Source organism: Acomys russatus, chromosome 29, assembly GCF_903995435.1.
Source record: "Acomys russatus chromosome 29, mAcoRus1.1, whole genome shotgun sequence".
Classification (NCBI taxonomy): domain Eukaryota; kingdom Metazoa; phylum Chordata; class Mammalia; order Rodentia; family Muridae; genus Acomys; species Acomys russatus.
In genome coordinates, this window is record NC_067165.1 from 13,778,882 (window position 1) to 13,797,222 (window position 18,341).

Sequence of the window (18,341 nt, forward strand, 5' to 3'; positions counted from 1 at the left end):
GTTCAATTCCCAGCAACCACGTGGTGGCTCACAACCATCTATAATGTGATCTGGTGCCCTCTTCTGGCCTGCAGGTGTATGTGCAGCTGGAGCACTGTATACGTTAAAAAAAAAAAAAAAAAAAAGACTTTAAATGTGCACCACCGGAAAAGAAACTTGATAAAAGTTTGAAGAATCTTCAAAGCCTGAGGAGGAGAATGACTTGGTAGCTGCTAAATCCCATTGCTCAGGAGGCAGAGGCAGGTGGATCTCTATGAGTTCAAGGCCAGCCTGGTCTACAAAGCCAATCCAGGACAGCCTAGGTGACACAGAGAAGCCCAGTCTCAAAAAACAAACAAACCAAACAATAAGAAGCCAAGTAGATCCCTATGAATTTGAGGCCAGCCTACCATGCATAGTGAGTTACAGGACGGTCAGAGCCCCTGTCTCAACAACAACAACAAAGAGCAGTTAAAGAACACTAGTGATTTCGGGTGTTTAAGGGGCTGCGTGCAGGTGAGGAAGAAGGAAGGGCTGTTTGACGGAGTTACTTGTGAAGAGGAAGTTGAGGGCAGTAGACACCTATAGGAGCTTAGCCATCGTCCTGAGTGCAGTATGAGACTGCGGTGGGGTTTCACGTGAGTACTGCTGGACTGCGGTTACATTTTAGAAAGACCTGCCTGCAGTGTGGCCCGGAAGTAAAGGAGGAAAGAGTAAAAGGTAGGAGAACCGGAGAGCCAGAAGGAAGTAACTGATCCCAGGCCTTAGGGTGTGAACTTCAGCAAGCTGCTGCTGGCGGAGGGTTTCCGAACCATACAAGAGTAGCCTAGTGGGTGGCGCAAACTGAAATAACACATGGCTAGGAGCTGGCCCACAGTCACAGCGTGGCTGCTCTGTGTTCTTCCTGTTTGCAGCTAAGGGCTCCTTCACCTCGTCATCACCTCTTAAGGTACCTAGACTGCCACTTGCAGGCTTGTAGACAGATCAATGAGGATTATAAATCCCCTCCTCATGATAGGCTTTGAACCCACCTCCTATTTTCTGTAGCACTGGGAAGCATCACAAACGTTTCACCCTTTAAGATTTAAAATGCTGCATGAATGGGACTGGAGAGATGGCTCAGTGGTTAGAGCTCTGGCTGTTCCTCTTCCAGAGACCTAGACTTGATTGATTGCTAGCACTCCCATGGTGGCTCACATCTGTCCTAGTTAAGGTTTCTTTTCTTTTCTTTCTTTCTTTCTTTCTTTTTTTTTTTTTTTTTTTTTTTTTTTTTTTTTTTGTTTGTTTGTTTGTTTTGTTTTGTTTTTCAAGACAGAGCTTCTCTTGTAGCCTTGGCTGCCCTGGACTCGCTTTGTAGACCAGGCTGACCTCGAACTCACAGCAATCCACCTGCCTCTGCCTCTCTCCAGTGCTTGGATTAAAGGTGTGCACCACCATGCCTGACCTTTTTTATTTATTTATTTTTTCCTCTTCTTTTTTCTGTTCCGGTTTTTTGAGACAGGGTTTCTCTGTCCTGGAACTCTGTCTATAGACCAGGATGGCTTCAAACACACAGAGATCCACCTGCCTCTGCCTCCTGCCTCCTGGCTAGCTAGGGTTTCTATTGCTGCAACAAAACACCATCACCAAAAAGCAAATTAGGGGTGAAAGGGTTTACTCAGCTTAACCCTCCAGAGCATAGTTGATCACTGGAGGAAAGTCGGGACAGGAACTCAAGCAGGGTAGGAACTTAGAGGCAAGAAGTGATGCAGAGGCCATGGAGGGGTGCTGCTTACTGACTTGCCTCCCATGGCTTGCTCAGCCTGCTTTCTTACAAACCCAGGACCACCAGCCCAGGGGGATGACTCCATCCACAATCATCACTAATTGAGAAAATCCCTTACAGCTGGCTCTCCTGGAGACATTTCCTCAGTTGAGGCTCCTTCCTCTCTGATGACTATAGCTTGTGTCAGGTTGACACATAGAACTAACCAGTACAACAGCCATCTGTAGCTCCAGTCCCAGGGGATATGACTCCCTCTTCTGGTCTCCACTTGCACCAGGCACACTGTGATGCACAGATGTGCAGGCAAAACATTCATCATAAAAGTGAAAAATCAGGGGGCTGGAGAGATGGCTCAGCAGATAAGAGCACTTGTCTGCTCTTCCAGAGGTCCTGAGTTCAATTCCCAGTAACCGCATGGTGGCTCACAAACCATCTTTTCTGGCATGTAGGTAGGTGTGTATGCAGATTGAGCACTCATACATAAAATAAATAGATAACATCTTTTTGTTTTGTTTTTCAAGACAGGGTTTCTCTGTGTAGCCCTGGCTGTCCTGGACTCTATTTGTAGACCAGGCTGGCCTCAAAATCACGTCTGCCTCTGCCTCCCAAGTCCTGGGTAAATAAAAATCTTTTTAAATAAATGAAACGCTGAAGCCGGGCGGTGGTGGCACACACCTTTAATCCCAGCACTTGGGAGGCAGAGACAGGTGGATCTCTGTGAGTTCGAGGCCAGCCTGGTCTACAGGGCGAGTTCCAGGACAGCCAAGGCTACACAGAGAAACTCTGACTTGGAAAAACAAAACAAAACAAATAAAATACCATATGAAAAAGTGAAGGTTTCAGTGCTTTGTTGAGGCCCATTAAGGGAATGCTGCTTCCTCCTAGTCAAAAGAATGGAATCTGACTTCTGTTCTGGTTCCGGGTAGAAACATGACATTTTGATCAGACTCAGCAGGTTATGGCATTTCCTGTCAAACCTGAGGACTTGAGTTCAATCAGGGAACCCACAGAAGAAAAAATAAGTGGCTCCCAAAACTTGTCCTTGTGTACATGTGTGCCCCCCCCTCCACCGCCAACAAATACACGAGCAAATAAACAGACCCATCAGAAAGTTGATCTAACTGGGCCTGCCGATCAGCTGCCTAGGAGACCACCCTCAGGAAGGCCGACCACCTGGAGACAAGCTAAGGAGATGGGAGAAAATGATTTCCTTACTGGAGTAGTGTACTTGGGCCCTCCAAGATGCTCGCTCCTCTCTCACAGCAGTTGCCTGTAGCTCTTCACTGCTCAGCCTGCCTGCCTGAGTTGTAACTCAGAAAGCATAACTCTTGTTTGCTTTCTTGTCTTCAGACACTGGCCAAAAGGCCAAGCATGCTTTCTCCGAGACCCTGGACTTTCTCACTGCCTTGCTTCAGCTGCTTGCCCGCCTCCTTGCAGAACCCAAAAGGCGTAACTTTGCCTCCTCTTTGTCTCCTTCCTCCAGCAGTTGTTGAGATTGTCAGCCTCTCTCCCAGTGCTTTTCTCTCTAGCTCTAATGAAAATGTCCCCAAGCTTCCTTCTGTGTCTGTTTTAAAATTATTTTATCAATGAGAATAACAATTTGGAAAAGAGACCCTCCGCTTCCCCCTTAACAGTCCCATTGCTGTACACAGGAGCCAGTGATCAATCCATCAGACGCACGCTGCCTCGGTTTACTTTTCTGTTGCTATGGTAACACCATGGCTTATCCGCTCTGATCATAGTCCATCCTTGAGGGAAGTCAAGGCAGAAGCAGAAACTGAAGAAGAAACCCCAGAGGAACAAACTCTGCTTCCTGGCTTACTTTCCCAAGTTTGCTCAGCTTGCTAATGCGACCCAGGACCACTTGCCACCCACAACAGTCATTAAATCAAGGCCTCGCAGACGTGAGCACAGGGTAATCTGGTGGGGGCAGTTCCTCAACTTCAAGTCTCCCTCCCCAGATTTGTTCTGGTAAACCTAGACATAAGTGTCAAATTGACAAAATAGCAAGCAGCCCCCACACCCTAACCAACCCCACTGGGCACCCTTCAGTGCTCCCTCAGGACGAAACCCAAGCTCTATGGTATAGCACGTAAAGCCTTGTGTGACATCTCAAGCCCCTCTCTTCATCTGTTTCCTCCCCAAGGTTACAAAATTTCTGATCCTCCTGATGGTATGCCAGCCCATCCCAAACTTCCCCAACTGTGCTACTGCTAGAAGGTTCTGTAACCAATAAGGAGAGAGAAGCTATACAGTAAGCCCAAATTGAGTTTAATATAGTTTAGCTTAAAAATAAAGTTTTAGAGCTGGGCTCTCAGGAGGCAGAGGCAGGTGGATCTCCAAATCTGAGGCCAGCTTGGCCTACACACAGAGTTCCAGGACAGTCAGGGGTTTGTAGCAAGGCCCGGTCTCAGAAAAACAAAAATAAGTTTAAAAAATGTTCTATTAGCACACATTAGTCATATGTAATGGTCTCATTGTGACATTTTCATATATTCATACATTATAAATAATGCATTTTAATAGCAGTCATCTCTCTTGTCCCTTTTCCTTCTACTGACGCCTTTTTTCTTCAGCTAATCCCCTTTCTTCTTTTCTGCTGTGTCAGTGTGTCCCTGCCCGGCCCTGTGTGTGTCCCAGTGCCTTTCACCAGGGTTGGTTACAGGAGCATAGCCATTTACAGCTGAAGAAAAAGTCATTAATTATCTATAAGTTCTCATGGAGCGATGGGGCCTCCTGAGGCCCTTTGTGATCAACGACAGGACACTGATGGACCCACTATTGTGTGGCTAATCATTCGCTGCTTGCCTTCTGCCCTTTCCCCGAGCCTTGGTTGATATGATATAGATGCCCCCATTGAAGGCTGAGCAGTCAACAGTCACTTAGTCTCATCACTGACCCATTATGAGGCTCTGCAGTTACTGCTGCCCATGACAAAAAGAAGCTTCTCTGACCAAAAGCGACAGCGGCCCTGACCCAGGGTCATAAACAGTCATTAGAAGGCACTTTGCTGGGCACATGGTGTCAATTTAGCAAAGCAACAAACGTAGTGTCCCCATTAGCGCCTGTGAATTTCCCAGGCATGACTTTCTGACTAGGTTTACAATACCAGACATGAGTTTCCCATTTGTGCAGTGGGCCTCAAATCTAACCCGGAAGTGCTTGGTTACCTCAATACCTGGCATGCCACTATTTCGCCAATGGGAACATCTTGTCTGGCAGGTCAGTAGTGCAGCACATGATGCTCACAAGGAGGACTGGATGATAATCCTCTTCCGGCAGCCTGCACAGAATTGTCCGGTACTAGCCAGCAGGAGGAAGCTTTATTTCTTTATGTTCTACAAACCAGAGCGCATGGTGCCTCCAGCAATAATAGGGTTTTAGCATTAGTTTTAGTGAGCAGCCCACAGAAGCAGGCATTGTGGCTTTAGGGCCAGTGGATATGCTCAAGGAGTCTAGCATGTTGCCCAGGCTTCAGGTTGAGGTTGCTGAGCGGGGAATAACTGGAGTGGTTGGAAAGCGGGAAAGCGGGAAAGCGGGGAAGGTCATCAGTGCGAATCACACGGAGGGAGGACAGGGATGGAGAACAGGTGAAGGACAGGGGACACCAGGAAGGTAGGTGAGGCTTGAAGATACACGGATAAGCATTAGATCACAGGTTTAGGGCTCGGAAGGGTCTAGGCTAAAGAAAAGTGTGGGCACCATTAGCGTGGAGGTGGAACTGAAACCCCGGGAGGAGATAGTGCTGGGGGGGGGGTGTCTGGTTTCATAGCCCTAGGGCCACATAAAATGCAGAGAGAGGAAGAGGAACCCGAACATAGTCAGAAGGAGCCTCTGGAGTGGTGAGAGGAAAAGCGGGGGAGGGGATCCAGAGAGGCAAAGTACGTTTTCTAGAAGTGGCCATTGAGGCCCCCGAGACCCCGAGACCTTTGGAGAAGGAAAGTCAGAGCAGACGCCCCCACCAATACCCTCCATAGTCCCAACGGCTCTCTCTTTATACGATTCTATTCCAGTCAGTATAAATACAGAGAGATGTGCAGTAGAGAAAGGCTGAAGGGTGGAGTGTATTGTAAATAATTGACAAGGCCCTGATATCGGAGCCCGAGTACATCAGGAATCAATTCAGCCACATAAGGTCCCTAGAGTAGGGCATCGCATGGGGGCTAAGGGCTCCATGAGACCTCTGGGTGAGCTTCAGAAGGTGTCCCCTGCCTCTCACGGACACCTTAAGCTTAGTGATAGATTTTCAGATCAGTAACCTTTCTGGGCATCTGGTGCGGGGAGAAGGCCCATAGCTTTCACGGGGCTTCTCCAAAGGCTCTACTTCCAACGACAGAGGTACCGCCACAGAGCTCAAAGTCTCTTAAATGTTTTTTCTCAACTCTCTTTTCGATAGGAGACCCCAGTCAGTCCCCAGATACTACCCCACAGGGACCCACGACCAGGAAGAAGTTAGGGTTCCTTGGCTGAGAAGAAGAGAGCCACCGCTAAGGGCCATCTGGCAGAGCAGGAAACATGGGCATGGGGAAGTGCAACCAAGAACCTCACTTCCCAGATGAAATGAACCCAGAGGAAGGTTTGGGGCGTCCCCTAGGACTAGCAAGACACATTGTACAGCTGCTTATAGATTTCTGCTTTCAGAGGAGACTCTGCTAGGACGGTCCAGGAAGATCATTCAGTGCAAAGTGTACTTTTGTAAGTGTGAAACATAGACCAGGGTCAGAAACGGAAACACCAGAGTGTCCTGTGCTTCCAGGAGCCCCGCAGGATGCTTAGGCTGGTTACCTTGGCTGCATTGCAGTCAAGCAGGTGCAGCCCTGCAGCTGTCTCTTTGACCAGAAAGCATCATTTTCAAGACTGACTTAGAGGGCTGGAGAGATAGCTCGGCACTTAAGAGCTCTGTCTGCTCTTCCAGAGGACCGAGGTTCAATTCCCAGCACCCACATAGCAGCCCACAGCTGTCTATTACTCTGTCCAGTTCCAGAGGACCCAACACTCTCACACAGACATACATATAGGTAAAACACCAATGCACCAAAAAGAATGACTTAGCTGGGCGTGGTGGCGCACGCCTTTAATCCCAGCACTCGGGAGGCAGAGGCAGGCGGATCGCTGTGAGTTCGAGGCCAGCCTGGTCTACAAAGTGAGTCCAGGATGGCCAAGGCTACACAGAGAAACCCTGTCTCGAAAAAACCAAAAAAAAAAAAAAAAAAAAAAAAAAACCAAAAAAACCCAAAAAGAATGACTTGGGGGATGGACTTGGAAAGGAGTGCTGACTGCCCATGAGAGTGTGCCTATCTGTCTTGGAGAAGACGTTACACTGTAAGCACAGCGCAGGTTCAGGATGGAGGTGGACCCTATTCCCTCAAGGACTGCGGTTTGGGACATGTCAAAAGCCAGCACTCAGCTGGGCATGGCTGATCATGCCTGTGACGCGTGGGGATGCTGAAGCAAGGGTATGAAGCAAGACTGAGTTAAAGCAAGAACTTATCTAAAACAAACAAACAAGCAGCACCCCCCCAAAAAAAACCCAAAACAAAACAAAAAAGAGCTAGGCAGTGGTGGCACACGCCTTTAATCCCAGCACTTGGGAGGCAGAAGCAGGCAGATCTCTGTGAGTTCCAGGCCAGCCTGGTCTACAAAGTGAATCCAGGACAGCCAAGGCTACATGGAGAAACCCTGTCTTGAAAACAAAACAGACAAACAAACAAACAAATAAATAAAAACAAAAAAGAGAGAAAGCAACAAGAGCTGACCCTTGCCTTGGGCTGGCATCTCACTATGAGCATTCTCATGAATGACCCAGAGCAGCAATGCCCACCGAAGACTTTTGGCACCAGGTTCAAAGGTCAGCAGGGTTCTCCCTAGCCCAAAATACCTTAGAATTGAAGGAATGATAAGGCTCTCTGACAATCTTTTCTTTGGGGAAGTGTGTGTGTGTGTGTGTGTGTGTGTGTGTGTGTGTGTGTGTGTGTGTGTGTGGTGTTTGGAAGCAGAGGAAAGGGTGAAGTGTCTATGGGTACAAACCCACCAAAGTTTGGGGAGCATATAGAATTGGGGTGGAGACTACAGGCTTGGCTTGCCTAGTCGACCCAGAACGAGCCCAGTCTTGCTGCTTCTTTGTAGCCTTGGTTGGTGAAGGGCTCCTGCGGCAAAGCAGGCAGGCCCACGGGGGGTGGGGTGGGGGGAGAGTGGGTGGGGGGGGGCGAGTGGAGGAGGGAGGAAGGACTCTGTAGATGATGTTAAAGGGCTGGGGTCCTACCTTCAACCTGATCTTGTCTGTGGGATCTCATGTGCAACTGGCTACAGCCTCAAGTGCCAACAGCTCTCAAGAGTATCCCACCCAGGCTTCCCTGCTCTGCTCCAGACCGCACCTGTGTTGTGATATAATTCCTCAGACATAAATGTCCCCATCTTGGAGGCTTGGGAACTGGCCAATTGATAAGTGCTTGAGGCACAACCATGAGGAGCGAGGGTTTGAAGTTGGTCACCATCACCCACATACAGCCCAGTGCTCATGCTGGGCAAGGTGGCTCAGTGGGTAAAGTACCGGGCAGCAAGCCCATAGATCTTGGTTTGGTCCCCGCAACCCCACGGTGGACCGAGGGAGCTGACTCCCAGGAGTTGTTCCCGGACCTCTAATTGTGTGCTGTGGCATGTTCACCCACACATGCGTACAAAATAAGGCAAACAAAATGAAATTACACTTCAAGAAATTACATGCCTGCAATTCTGGAGCTGTGGAGGTGAGGTAGGAGGATCCCTGGGTTTTCTGACCAGCCAACCTAGACACCTTGGCCAGCTTTAGGTTCAAAGAGAGACTGTGTCTCCAAAGTCAAGGCAGAAAGCAGCAACTGAGGGAAGACACACACACACACACACACACACACACACACACACACACACACATGCACGCACACACGCACACATACACACAGTGTCCTGTCCTGTTTTAAAGAAGAAAAATCATACAGTCTCCTCAGTGCACATGCCTAGGATCAGGGAAACAGTTTTTCTTCCTTCTTCTGCTTCAGACAGGATATCATGTAGGCCACGATGGACTGGAACTTGCTGTGGAGCTGAGGATGATACTGAATTCTCCTGTCTCCATGCCTCACGTGCAGGGTTACACCTGTGCACCGGCACAACTGGTTTAAAACACGGTTTCAAAGGCTCAGATGATCACACTGACCTTTTGGAGATGACCCGAGGACAACACTGACTTTCTTTCCAGTTGTTTTTCATACCGTTAGCCACACTGAATTTACATGAGTATGGATGCCATTGCTTGGCTAATGTCTGTCTTTCCTGGTTCGAGCTTAAGGATAGATATTGCTCTTTTTTTTTTTTTTTTTTTTTTTTGAAATAGGGTTTCTCTGTGTTAGCCTTGGCTGTCCTAGACTAGCTTTGTAGACCAGGCTGGCCTCAAACTCACAGAGATCCCCCTGCCTCTGCCTCCCTAGTGCTGGGATTAAAAGCGTGCTGCACCACACCTGGAGAGAGTATTTCTTTTACTTTGAATCTTTTTCCTTTTGAGATGGACTGCCATGTAGCCCAGGCTAGCCTGGAACTCAGTATGTAGCTGAGGATGCCTTTGAAGTTCGGATCCTCCTGCTTCTGTCTCCTGAGTGCTGGTATTATAGGCCTGTGGTACTACACCCTGAACCAAGGCTTCTAGCATGCTAGGGAGCATTCTAGCAGCCGCCCCTCGCCTCACTTCTCTGTCTTCAGCGCCTACATCGTAGCTAATATTTCACTGTCAGTCTTCACTGGGTGAATAAATGCATTCTCTTGCTCATCACCCAAACTCCACTCTTTGTTGAGACCCTCAGCGCTTTCCTGTGTTCCTATCCTCAGGAAGCTCTGAGCTTCCTTCCCACAGACCAGCACCCCGTGCCCCTCCCCCACCCTCAGCCTTTAGTCAGACGTTCTCTTGCCCTGGGATGCTTCTGAGATTGACTACCTGTAAGTGAAAGCAATGTGTGCATCTGTCAGGGAGCCTTTTAAGACAGGTCCTTGCATGGTAAGACACCGACATTGATGGTGTGGGACAAAGCGTGGTTTTCTGTGTCTTTACCCACTAAGCAGGGGCCTCAAAGGTGCCAGTGCTGGCAGGGTGGCCTTTCTCCAGAGAAGGCTATATAGTTGATTTTCTCCCAGGTAATCCAGGCCCCCAAGTACTGAGGACTGTGCATCTTAGTCACCCATCTGTGCCTCCCATCCATCCCAGAGCCACCTGAAGAGCAAGCAGTAGGTGGTCCAGGTCAACACTGTGATGGCTGAGTCAGTGTGAAACGTGGAGGTGGAGAGGTGGCTGGGGGGGGGGGGGGGGGTCCGGGCGACCAGTGGGGGGAGCAGGCGGCTGGCACATCTTCAGCCTCTTCTACCCATTCCCCATGTCTAGGAAAGGATCTGACAGACCAGCAAAGTAAATAAATAATTTAGAAATAATAAATAGGACTTCAGCTTCCACAAGTGAACACAAGGCTGGCTTTTCAGCACAGGCTCTTCCAGCAAAGTCACTGCAATGTACCTCCTCAAAATTCATTCCCCAGGGCCTGGGACTGTTTCTGGATTCTCCCGGAGGAGTTCTCTTTGGCTGAGGTTTCTAGTGTCTGTCAGAGTTGGGATCCATGAGCGCCTTGGGACTGTTACCAAAGAACCCAGGTGGTTCGGTCATCTCTCCAGGCTCGGTGTTTATCACTCATTGGCCTGGGCCCTGAGCGCTACAGCCTCGATTTCCCGCTGAGGCTCCGGGCTACTGAGTCCCGGAGGGTTTGTTCCAGGTAGGGCGGCGACACGTGGATAAAGAAGGTCCAGTGTGCAAAGGCTTGGAGATCATCCTCAGCCCAGACAGCCGCAGGCGGTGGCGGAGAGGTGGTCTACGGTCCTCCAGGTGCTGTTCACGTCCATGAAGGAGACGGCTTCATAGCGAGTGGGCCGGCAGCAGGGTTGGCTGATCGGCCGGGACCCGGGGGGCGACCGCAAGGCCCCGGCGCCCAGCAGGCTGGCCAGGCTGAGGTCGTGGGGGGAGCGTGCTCGCCGGCACGAGCCGCTGCAGAAGCGGAAACGGACCAGCTCGTCGGAGCTGTGGCCCAGGCCGAGCGCGCTCACAGGCACCAGCTGCGAACGCAGGCGGCAGCCGCGCTCATCTGTGGCCCGCGCGCGACTGCTCCGGGTCCCGGCACGCGCTGCTCGTGCCCCGCGGAGCGCAGCGGGAGGAGACTGGAACCCGGGACCTGGCGGCGGGGGTGCGGGCTGGGGAGACTGCGGCGGTGGTGGCAGGGTTCTTTCGCTGCACAAATGCGCAGCGCGTCCCCCTGGAATGAGACTTAGTCACTTTCGGAGGGGGGGGGGCGGCGGATGACGGGGGTGTCTAGGGCAAGCCTCGCCCCTGTTTGCCCTGTCGCGCTCTCACCTACCAGGCAGGTGGTCCGTGGGGGGTGCCAGGACCGGCGAGGGACCATCGCGAGTGGCGAGGCTGGGAGACATCTGGTCCAGGGAGGCTTCTGTGAGACTGCTCAGCAGGGCAATAGCAGCTAGGGTTGGCCACAAGATTGGCTGCTCAGAGAAAAAGAGGAGACTCAGAGGAACAGGGCACTCCGGAGGGGGGTGGGGGTGAGGGTGGGACGGGGGTAGGGTGGGGAAAAGACACACGGGCCACCCCCGTCCAGTCGGGCTCCTCACTAGGTGGCAGGGTGTAAGGAAGGGCTTAGGTGTAATAGGCTTTTGCTGCTTCCAGGAGGAGTCCAGAAGAGAATCACCTGACAGCACTAACCATCCGGAGAAATCCTGTTTCTTTCCTCCTATGACTGTCTCCTCTCTCTTGCTATTTCTCCTTTTGTATCTGACCCTTGCCCAGGCCATCTCCAACTTCCTTTCGCCCAATTAAAGCCAGCTGGGAAATGCAAAAGACTGACTCACCTGCCACCTAGGCCGGGGGCAGTGGGGCGATGCAGTAGGGTCTCCAAGTCCCAGTTCCATCTCTGTCAACACCAGGAGCTCCCATCAGCCTTTCGTGGACCTGTTTCCCCACCCTCTTGTTGAGGCAGCTTGCAAATCGGAAGATGGAGTTAGTTTATCTTTTGGGGTATTTATCCTTCGACTTCAGTTTCTCAGGTAGCTGTGTGGGAAACCTTAGTGCGTTAGGTGCTGTGCAGTACTCCCTCCTCCACAATTCCACAAGGTCAAGGGGCTCACGTTTCCAGATTGGGAAACAAGGCTTAGGTGAGCTCACAGATTGTCTAAGGTCACGGGGTGGGGGGTGGGGTTCGACAGGACACTCACACAGCTGTAGCCTGTCTTCTAAGACCCTTCAGCTCTGTACTTCAGGGCTGAAGGTACCAAGGTGGTTGGAGAAAGTAGTAACTGGACTGCTCCCTTAGCTCCATACTGGGCAGTCACTCAGTAAGTACCTCAGGGGAGGAAGCAGTGCCCTAGAAAATTAGAGTGTCAGTTGGTCACTCTGAGTTATCTGATGACTGGGAGCCTAGGCCTCCTGCAATCTCTGGAGCCAGAGTCACTTGAGTTCTCTCTTGGGCCCACAGCTGTCTCCCCCCCGCCCCCGCCCCCCCCCCCCCACTAAAGAGCCCACCTATTATCTGGGGTCCTCCTGATGGTCCTCCTGAAAACACACGGCCTGGACCATGGCTTCCTGTGGCCACCAGGGGGCAGAGTTTGTAAAGTCTGCAGACTTAAAGGGACAGGGGTTTTCCCCACACATCCTCTGCACGTTCAGGTCTGAGCAGTTCCCAGGAGGATCACCTAGTCCTCCACACCAACCTGGACTCAGAGGGCGAACTACCCTGAGAGCTGGCCCAAGTCTGGGCCATCTGCCTTCTGCGGACCTAACACCCTAGCCTTACTCCTAGGAGTTTCCCCCACGAACCATCCTTCCTGACTCTGGCCGGCCTTTACTGAACACCACTAGTCTTTGTGAGCCACCGCTCTGGGGTCCCCAGAACCTTTAAGAGCACTCATTAGTTAGTCTCCTCTTGAGTCCTAGATGTTACCTTCCGTTCTTCTGCTAGCACCCAGAATACATGGGGAGTGTGACACACGACGACTCCAGGACATGACACATACCTCTCAGGCCTTTTTTTGTTTTGTTTTGTTTTCTTCCAGGAAGCGGTCTGGCAGGGCTAGGTGTGTACCTGTTGGCTAACTAGATTCAGATCCCTGGTTACTGTTCTCTTAGATGGACGCAAAGCCAGGCACGGCAGCCTTAGGGGCATCTGCGCTAGGGGGAGCCCAGGAGCAAGTCCCTAGAGGGCAGCTCAGAGCAGTCTCTCCTTTCTTAGCATCTGGGATGGTTGATCCTCCAGCCCTTGTCACCCTTAGCCACCAGCCCTATACTCACCAAGGGGGTCCTGTACCGTGTCCTTCTAGGCGCCTTTCCTGGGACCAGGGCTGGGATTTCCCCCGAAGCTCAAATGGCTCATGCCCAGAGTTGTGCACCTGGCGGCGCCTCTTTCAGTCAAAAGTGGGGCCTTGGCAGCTGGTCTGTGCCCTGCGGCGGCAGCGGGAGCCTCACATTACAGCCAGCCAGGAGGGCTTACACAGTCCGACAGGCTAGCAACAGAGGAACTGGAGGGCTGGGAGGGCATTAAGGCGACGCTGAGGGCCCAAAAGAAAGAGGCTGAGAGAAAAGAGGGAGGAAGACCTTTCGGCTCCTTCTCCTGCCCTAGGAGCGTCCATCAAGGGGGTAGACAAGAAGACTGGCTTACCTCGGGTGCGGGGCTCTGAGCCCCAGTTGCAGCGAGGGCTGGGGCCCGAGGGACTTGTTGCTGGCAGAGCCCGCGGGCCGCATCTGGGGGCCGAGCCCAACTCCATCCCTCAACAGCCTCCTGCCCGCCGCCGTCCGGTGTCAAATTCCAGCCCCGGCGTCACCAGATCCCGGGGTGGGGCCCAGAGCGCCCCCGCCCAGCCCCACCTTTCAGGGCTCACCTGGCCGCTCCACCCTCCGGATCCAGTCCCCGCTGGCTCGGCTAGGTCCCCCTAGGTGGGGGCTAGACATTGGGAGAAGACCCCAGGAGGCAGAGTAGAGATCGCGGGCAGCAGCGAGGCGCTGAAACTGGGAATTCGAAGTTGGTAGACACGCAAAGTAGGGAACTGGGAGGCCTGGCCAAGGGCGGGAGAGAGGAGGGAGGGCGGTGAAGGAGGGGCAGCTTGGAAGAGAGTTCCAGCCTGGGCCGCGCAGACGTTGGGGTTCTGGCTAGCTACCTTTCACCGTCAAGTGGTGGCTCTGGGACCCCCAGAAGGCTCAGCTGCCTCAGACTCGCTGGGCTGTGCGTTGGGCTCCCAGGGTCTAACGATAGTATGTTTCAAGGCTCAGCTTCAGGGCCTTGGGGCTCGCCCAGGGAAGGCAATAAGAGTGTGTATGGGACCAGGGGTGAAGAATTGGAGGGCCACAGAGTATTGAACTGGAGCTTGAGGTGCGATGAGGCAATTTGACAGGTGGTCTGGGCCTTGGTTGATGGCCACGATCGGAAACGTCCTTCTAACTAGTCTGGAGGTCATCACAAAGATGCTGGGGACCAAATGACCTTGGCTGAGTATTGTGAGATGTGCGTTTCCATTAAATGACTGCACGGGGAAGAGTGTGGTTTTGAGACAAGCAAGACAGACGAGGGGGGGCGGTGGGGGGGGCAGGGAGGTGCAGGCTGCTGAGGGCAATAGGATAAATTCTGAGCAGGGTTGTGGGGAGCTAGGAGGCTGCTGGAACCCAATCCCCAACATTCCCTTTTGACAGATTGTACAACCTTGTGCCTTTAGCGTTGGCCTGGGTGACCACAGAAGGACGAATTTTAGGAGCTGGCACTCCCTGGGAGAGGTTCAGATGCGCACACGTGTATGTGGTGTGTGTGTGTGTGTATGTGTTGGGGGGTGTGGGCACATGAGCTTAGTGTTGGGCATGCTGAGTTAGAAGGTCTGTGAACTCCTGTTGGAAATGCCCTGGAAGCAGCTGAATTTGTAGCCAGGAGTAAAGTAAAGGCAGCTGGGCTAGTGAGGTTAACTTGGTATTTGCCGATCAACACATGGCTAAGCAGAAGCTAGGAGGTAGAGTACCCGGCGGGCTCTCCAGTCCCTCTAGTCCAGACACAGTAGATGCCCATGACAGGACATCAGATCCCCTGGAACTGGAGTTACAGGCGATTGTGAGCCCCCAGGTGGTTGCTGGGAACTGAACCCGGGTCCTCTGCAAGAGCAGCAAATACTCTTAACCACTCAGCTGGAGGACTCTGGAGGTCCTACACTTGACATGGAAAGTGGAAGGGACCCAGGAGGCCATGGGCTGGAGGGAAGATCCCTGAGTTCAGTGCAGTTTCTGTTTCTTCCAGAAGTTAGAGAAAACAGAAAGCCATATTCAAGGGAGAGCTTTATTGCTTCCGTTGATGGTTGCCTGGGCCAGCTGCGGCAGCCTGGGTAAGGGCCTCGAACCTCACTCCCCTGTGGCCCTGGGTAGGACCCACAGAGCTGGCAGCATGTTTCAGCACCAATTTGGACCTTTAAAAACTACCCACATCCGGGCTCCATCCCAGATCTGAATCTGAATTTTGGGGAGGGCAGGTGCAAATCTCCAGGTCTTCACCTTGATTCTGGCACACAGGCAGGGTTCATAATCACAGTTTTGGAGAGAGCAGTTTTGAATGGTGCTTGAGGCGGAAGTCTGACTGCAGAGACTACAACTGCCTGTGAGGGCTGTCCTCAAGCTCCATAGGACTGCATTGCGGGATGGGGGACAGGGGAGGGAGCGATGCCACATGTACTGAGCACAGTATTACTTAATTTTTGTTTTCTTCAGCCAGGACTACCACTGACAGACGTGGCTGAGGCTACATGTGGGAGCATTGTGGTTCTTCAGGTGGCCAGGCCTCGCTTTCCTTAGCAGGTTTATCTGTGGGGCTTACTGGGATTCGTTGAGGTAGGAGAGGTAAGGGGACAGCTGTCCTACTTACGGCCATAGTGGCCAGGGTCTGGCAGGAAGCTACCTCCATGGGTATATCTTTGAGCATTCTCAGATTTACTTGGGGTTACTTTAAGAGGGGTCAGATTCCAGAGCTCTAAGGGAGTGAAACAGGATCTCTTTTCTAAAGTCCCCAAGAGTGCCTAGGGCTGGGCTGTGGGCTTTCCTGTTTTCTGTTGAAAAAAAGGAACAGTGCTAATGGGGAATGGGCTAAATCCATTTCTAACCTTTAAAAAAAGATTTATTTATTATGTACAGTGCTCTGCCTGCATGCAGCCTGTACACAAGAAGAGGGCATTTGATCACAATATAGATGGTTGTGAGCAACCATGTGGTTGCTAGGAATTGAACTCAGGACCTCTGGAAGAGCAGACAGTGCTCTTAACCACTGAGCCATCTCTCCAGCCACTTATCCATATCTAAGTGGAGCCATGGATGAAAAGAGGTCTGTGGGTTTCTCTGTGCTGTGGGCCTCTGCTGCTGGTCTTTTAATGTTAACTTTGTTGTGTCTGAGTGTGTGTGTATCTATCTATCTATCTATCTATTTTTCTATCTATCTATCTATCTATCTATCTATCTATCTATCTATCTATCTATCTATGCATACATACATATCACAGGAGCCCTAGAGATCAGAAAGGGACATCAGATCCCCTGGAACTGGAGTTACAGTAATTGTGAGCCCCCAGGTGGTTGCTGGGAACTGAACCTGGATCCTCTGCAAGAGCAGCAAATGCTCTGAGCTGGAGAACTCAAAGGTCCTACACTTGACATGAAAAGTGAAAGGGACCCAAGAGGCTGGAGGGAAAATCCCTGAGTTCAGTGCAGTTTCTGTTTCTTCCAGAAAAGTGAGAGAAAACCACAGGAGCCTAGATTCAAGGGAGAGCTTTATTGCTTCCGTAATGGTTGCCTGGGCCAGCTGCGGCGGCCTCAAACCTCACTCCCCTGTGGCCCTGGGCAGGACCCATGGAGCTGGCAGTCTCATCAAGCAGCCCGGACCATCTGACAGTTGCTCAGTCCAGGCAGGAGCATGTCCCATGGATCAGGAACAGCCATGGAGAGGAGCCACTCCCCCCGGGCTGGGCTAGGCCTTGCCTCCTGAGTTCTCTCTGCTCTTGTCCAAAGAGCTGTCCTGTTGGCTTTAAAGGGATGGCTCTGGGGTTCCCCTATGGGACACTGGGGGGCTGGTGAGAGGAAATACTCCATCTTCTCCCCAGGGAAGGCCAAAGAGTGTCATGAGCTGGAGGTGGCTGGCGTGAGATGCCACCCACCCCCCTGTGACCCTGAAGCATGGTCTTGCCACGTCCATCCTTCAGGGAGCTCACTGGTACCACTGTCTCATGGGCCCTCTAGTGGACCTCTTTCTGCACAACAAGTGGACCAAATGTGACATCTTATTTAAAAAATAAATTATCCCACCCCTCCCCACACCCAATTTCACGAAATGATAATACACCAAACACTGATTAGAGAAACGGATTCTGGCAGCACTCTTGCTACCAAATGTCCCACCTCCTGCATGCTGGGCCTGCTGGCCACAGCCAGTGGCCTCCTGGCCCTCTGGCTTCATGGACCCAGGCTGCAAGGCAGAGTGCTGGTCTCTGAAGCTGGCCTATAAGCAGACACAGCTCTGGGTGCCTTGCCAAGGCCTCACTGGGCCTCGGGCCCCCTTGGCACTGTCCTTTTCTGGGTCGGAAGATTCTTATGCAGGTGGCAGCTGCTTGTTCCCTGGTGTGAGCCTCTCTGGCCCAGGGGAGGGCCCACTCAGATGCCACTGCTCAAGTCAGTGATGACGCGCGCTTTCACTAGTTTCCGCAGAAACTCTTTTTCTCGCTGGATGTTGTGCGTCCAGGACTAGAAGGAGAGAGATGGAGGAGTCATGAAGTGGGCAGTCCAGAGGGCTTCTGGGACATAGCCTTGCTTAAACCTGAGCTAGTGCTCGCTTCCAGCTTCCTCTGAAGCTCTGGGCCTGGGAACAAGCAGGCACACATTTGTCCTATGTTTCCACTACAAGACCACAATAGCCAGGTTGTAGAACACTACAACTTAGGCTTCTCCCAACAAGCCTGGTACCCCATCATCACCCCAGAGGAATTGTGCCCTGGGTTTCTCTTCCGAATCTTGAGTAGTCTCAGTTCCCCCTCCCCTCAGCGCTCAGAATCTCATTCCCTGAGACAGCAGCCCACAGCGCCTTGGCAGCACTTGGGTTCTAGACACCCTGAGGGCAAGGAGCTGAGTCACTGGACCGCACAGCATGGCATGAGCTGCTTCCCTGGCCTGATGCAATCCTTTCTCCAGGCCTGAGGGAGCTAATGAAAGCCTCCCTCCTATGCACAGGAACTAGAGAGCCTAAGGAACATACCTCATCTCTTTTCTTTTTCTTTTTTGGTTTTTCGAGACAGGGTGTGTGTGTGTGTGTGGTGTGTGTGTGTGTGTGTGTGGTGTGTGTGTGTGTGTAGTCTTTGCTGTCCTGGACTCACTTTGTAGACCAGGCTGACCTCAAACTCACAGCGATGATCCTATCTCTGCCTCCCCAAGTGCTGGGATTCAAGGCTTGTACTACCACGCCCATATCTCATCTTTTTTTAAAAAGTGTGATCTTTTGGGGTGCGGTGGCACACACCTGTAATC

At 51.9% G+C, this 18,341-nt stretch overlaps 2 protein-coding genes across 9 annotated transcripts in view; both read right to left on the bottom strand.

Moving 5' to 3' along the window:
• Positions 1 to 10,495: 10,495 nt before the first annotated feature.
• On the bottom strand, positions 10,496 to 12,284 carry Artn (artemin). Its single transcript, XM_051171660.1, has 3 exons — positions 11,669 to 12,284; positions 11,167 to 11,305; positions 10,496 to 11,064 (listed from the first exon to the last, which is right to left on the bottom strand). Exons 1-3 carry the CDS (start codon positions 11,726 to 11,728, stop codon positions 10,589 to 10,591), a joined length of 675 nt encoding a protein of 224 aa, XP_051027617.1. The 5' UTR covers positions 11,729 to 12,284; the 3' UTR covers positions 10,496 to 10,588.
• Positions 12,285 to 16,641: 4,357 nt separating this feature from the next.
• The window catches only part of St3gal3 (ST3 beta-galactoside alpha-2,3-sialyltransferase 3), a 204,010-nt gene continuing 202,310 nt past the window's right edge, over positions 16,642 to 18,341 (bottom strand). For all 8 annotated transcript variants that reach the window (XM_051172212.1, XM_051172210.1, XM_051172211.1 and 5 more), the window contains one exon: positions 16,642 to 17,564. In XM_051172212.1, coding sequence (XP_051028169.1) covers positions 17,475 to 17,564 — 90 coding nt within the window. In that variant the 3' untranslated portion in view covers positions 16,642 to 17,474. The remainder of the gene's footprint in view (positions 17,565 to 18,341) is intronic.

What these genes read in the sequence shown, in the direction of transcription:
- Artn (XM_051171660.1), bottom strand. Translation starts at nt 11,728, where the DNA reads ATGGAACTGGGACTTGGAGACCCTACTGCATCGCCCCACTGCCCCCGG. An exon ending in GCCCCCGGCCTAGGTGGCAG is followed by an intron (nt 11,306 to 11,668) that starts GTGAGTCAGTCT and finishes TTCTCTGAGCAG; the next exon opens with CCAATCTTGTGGCCAACCCT. An exon ending in CCCCACGGACCACCTGCCTG is followed by an intron (nt 11,065 to 11,166) that starts GTAGGTGAGAGC and finishes GTCTCATTCCAG; the next exon opens with GGGGACGCGCTGCGCATTTG.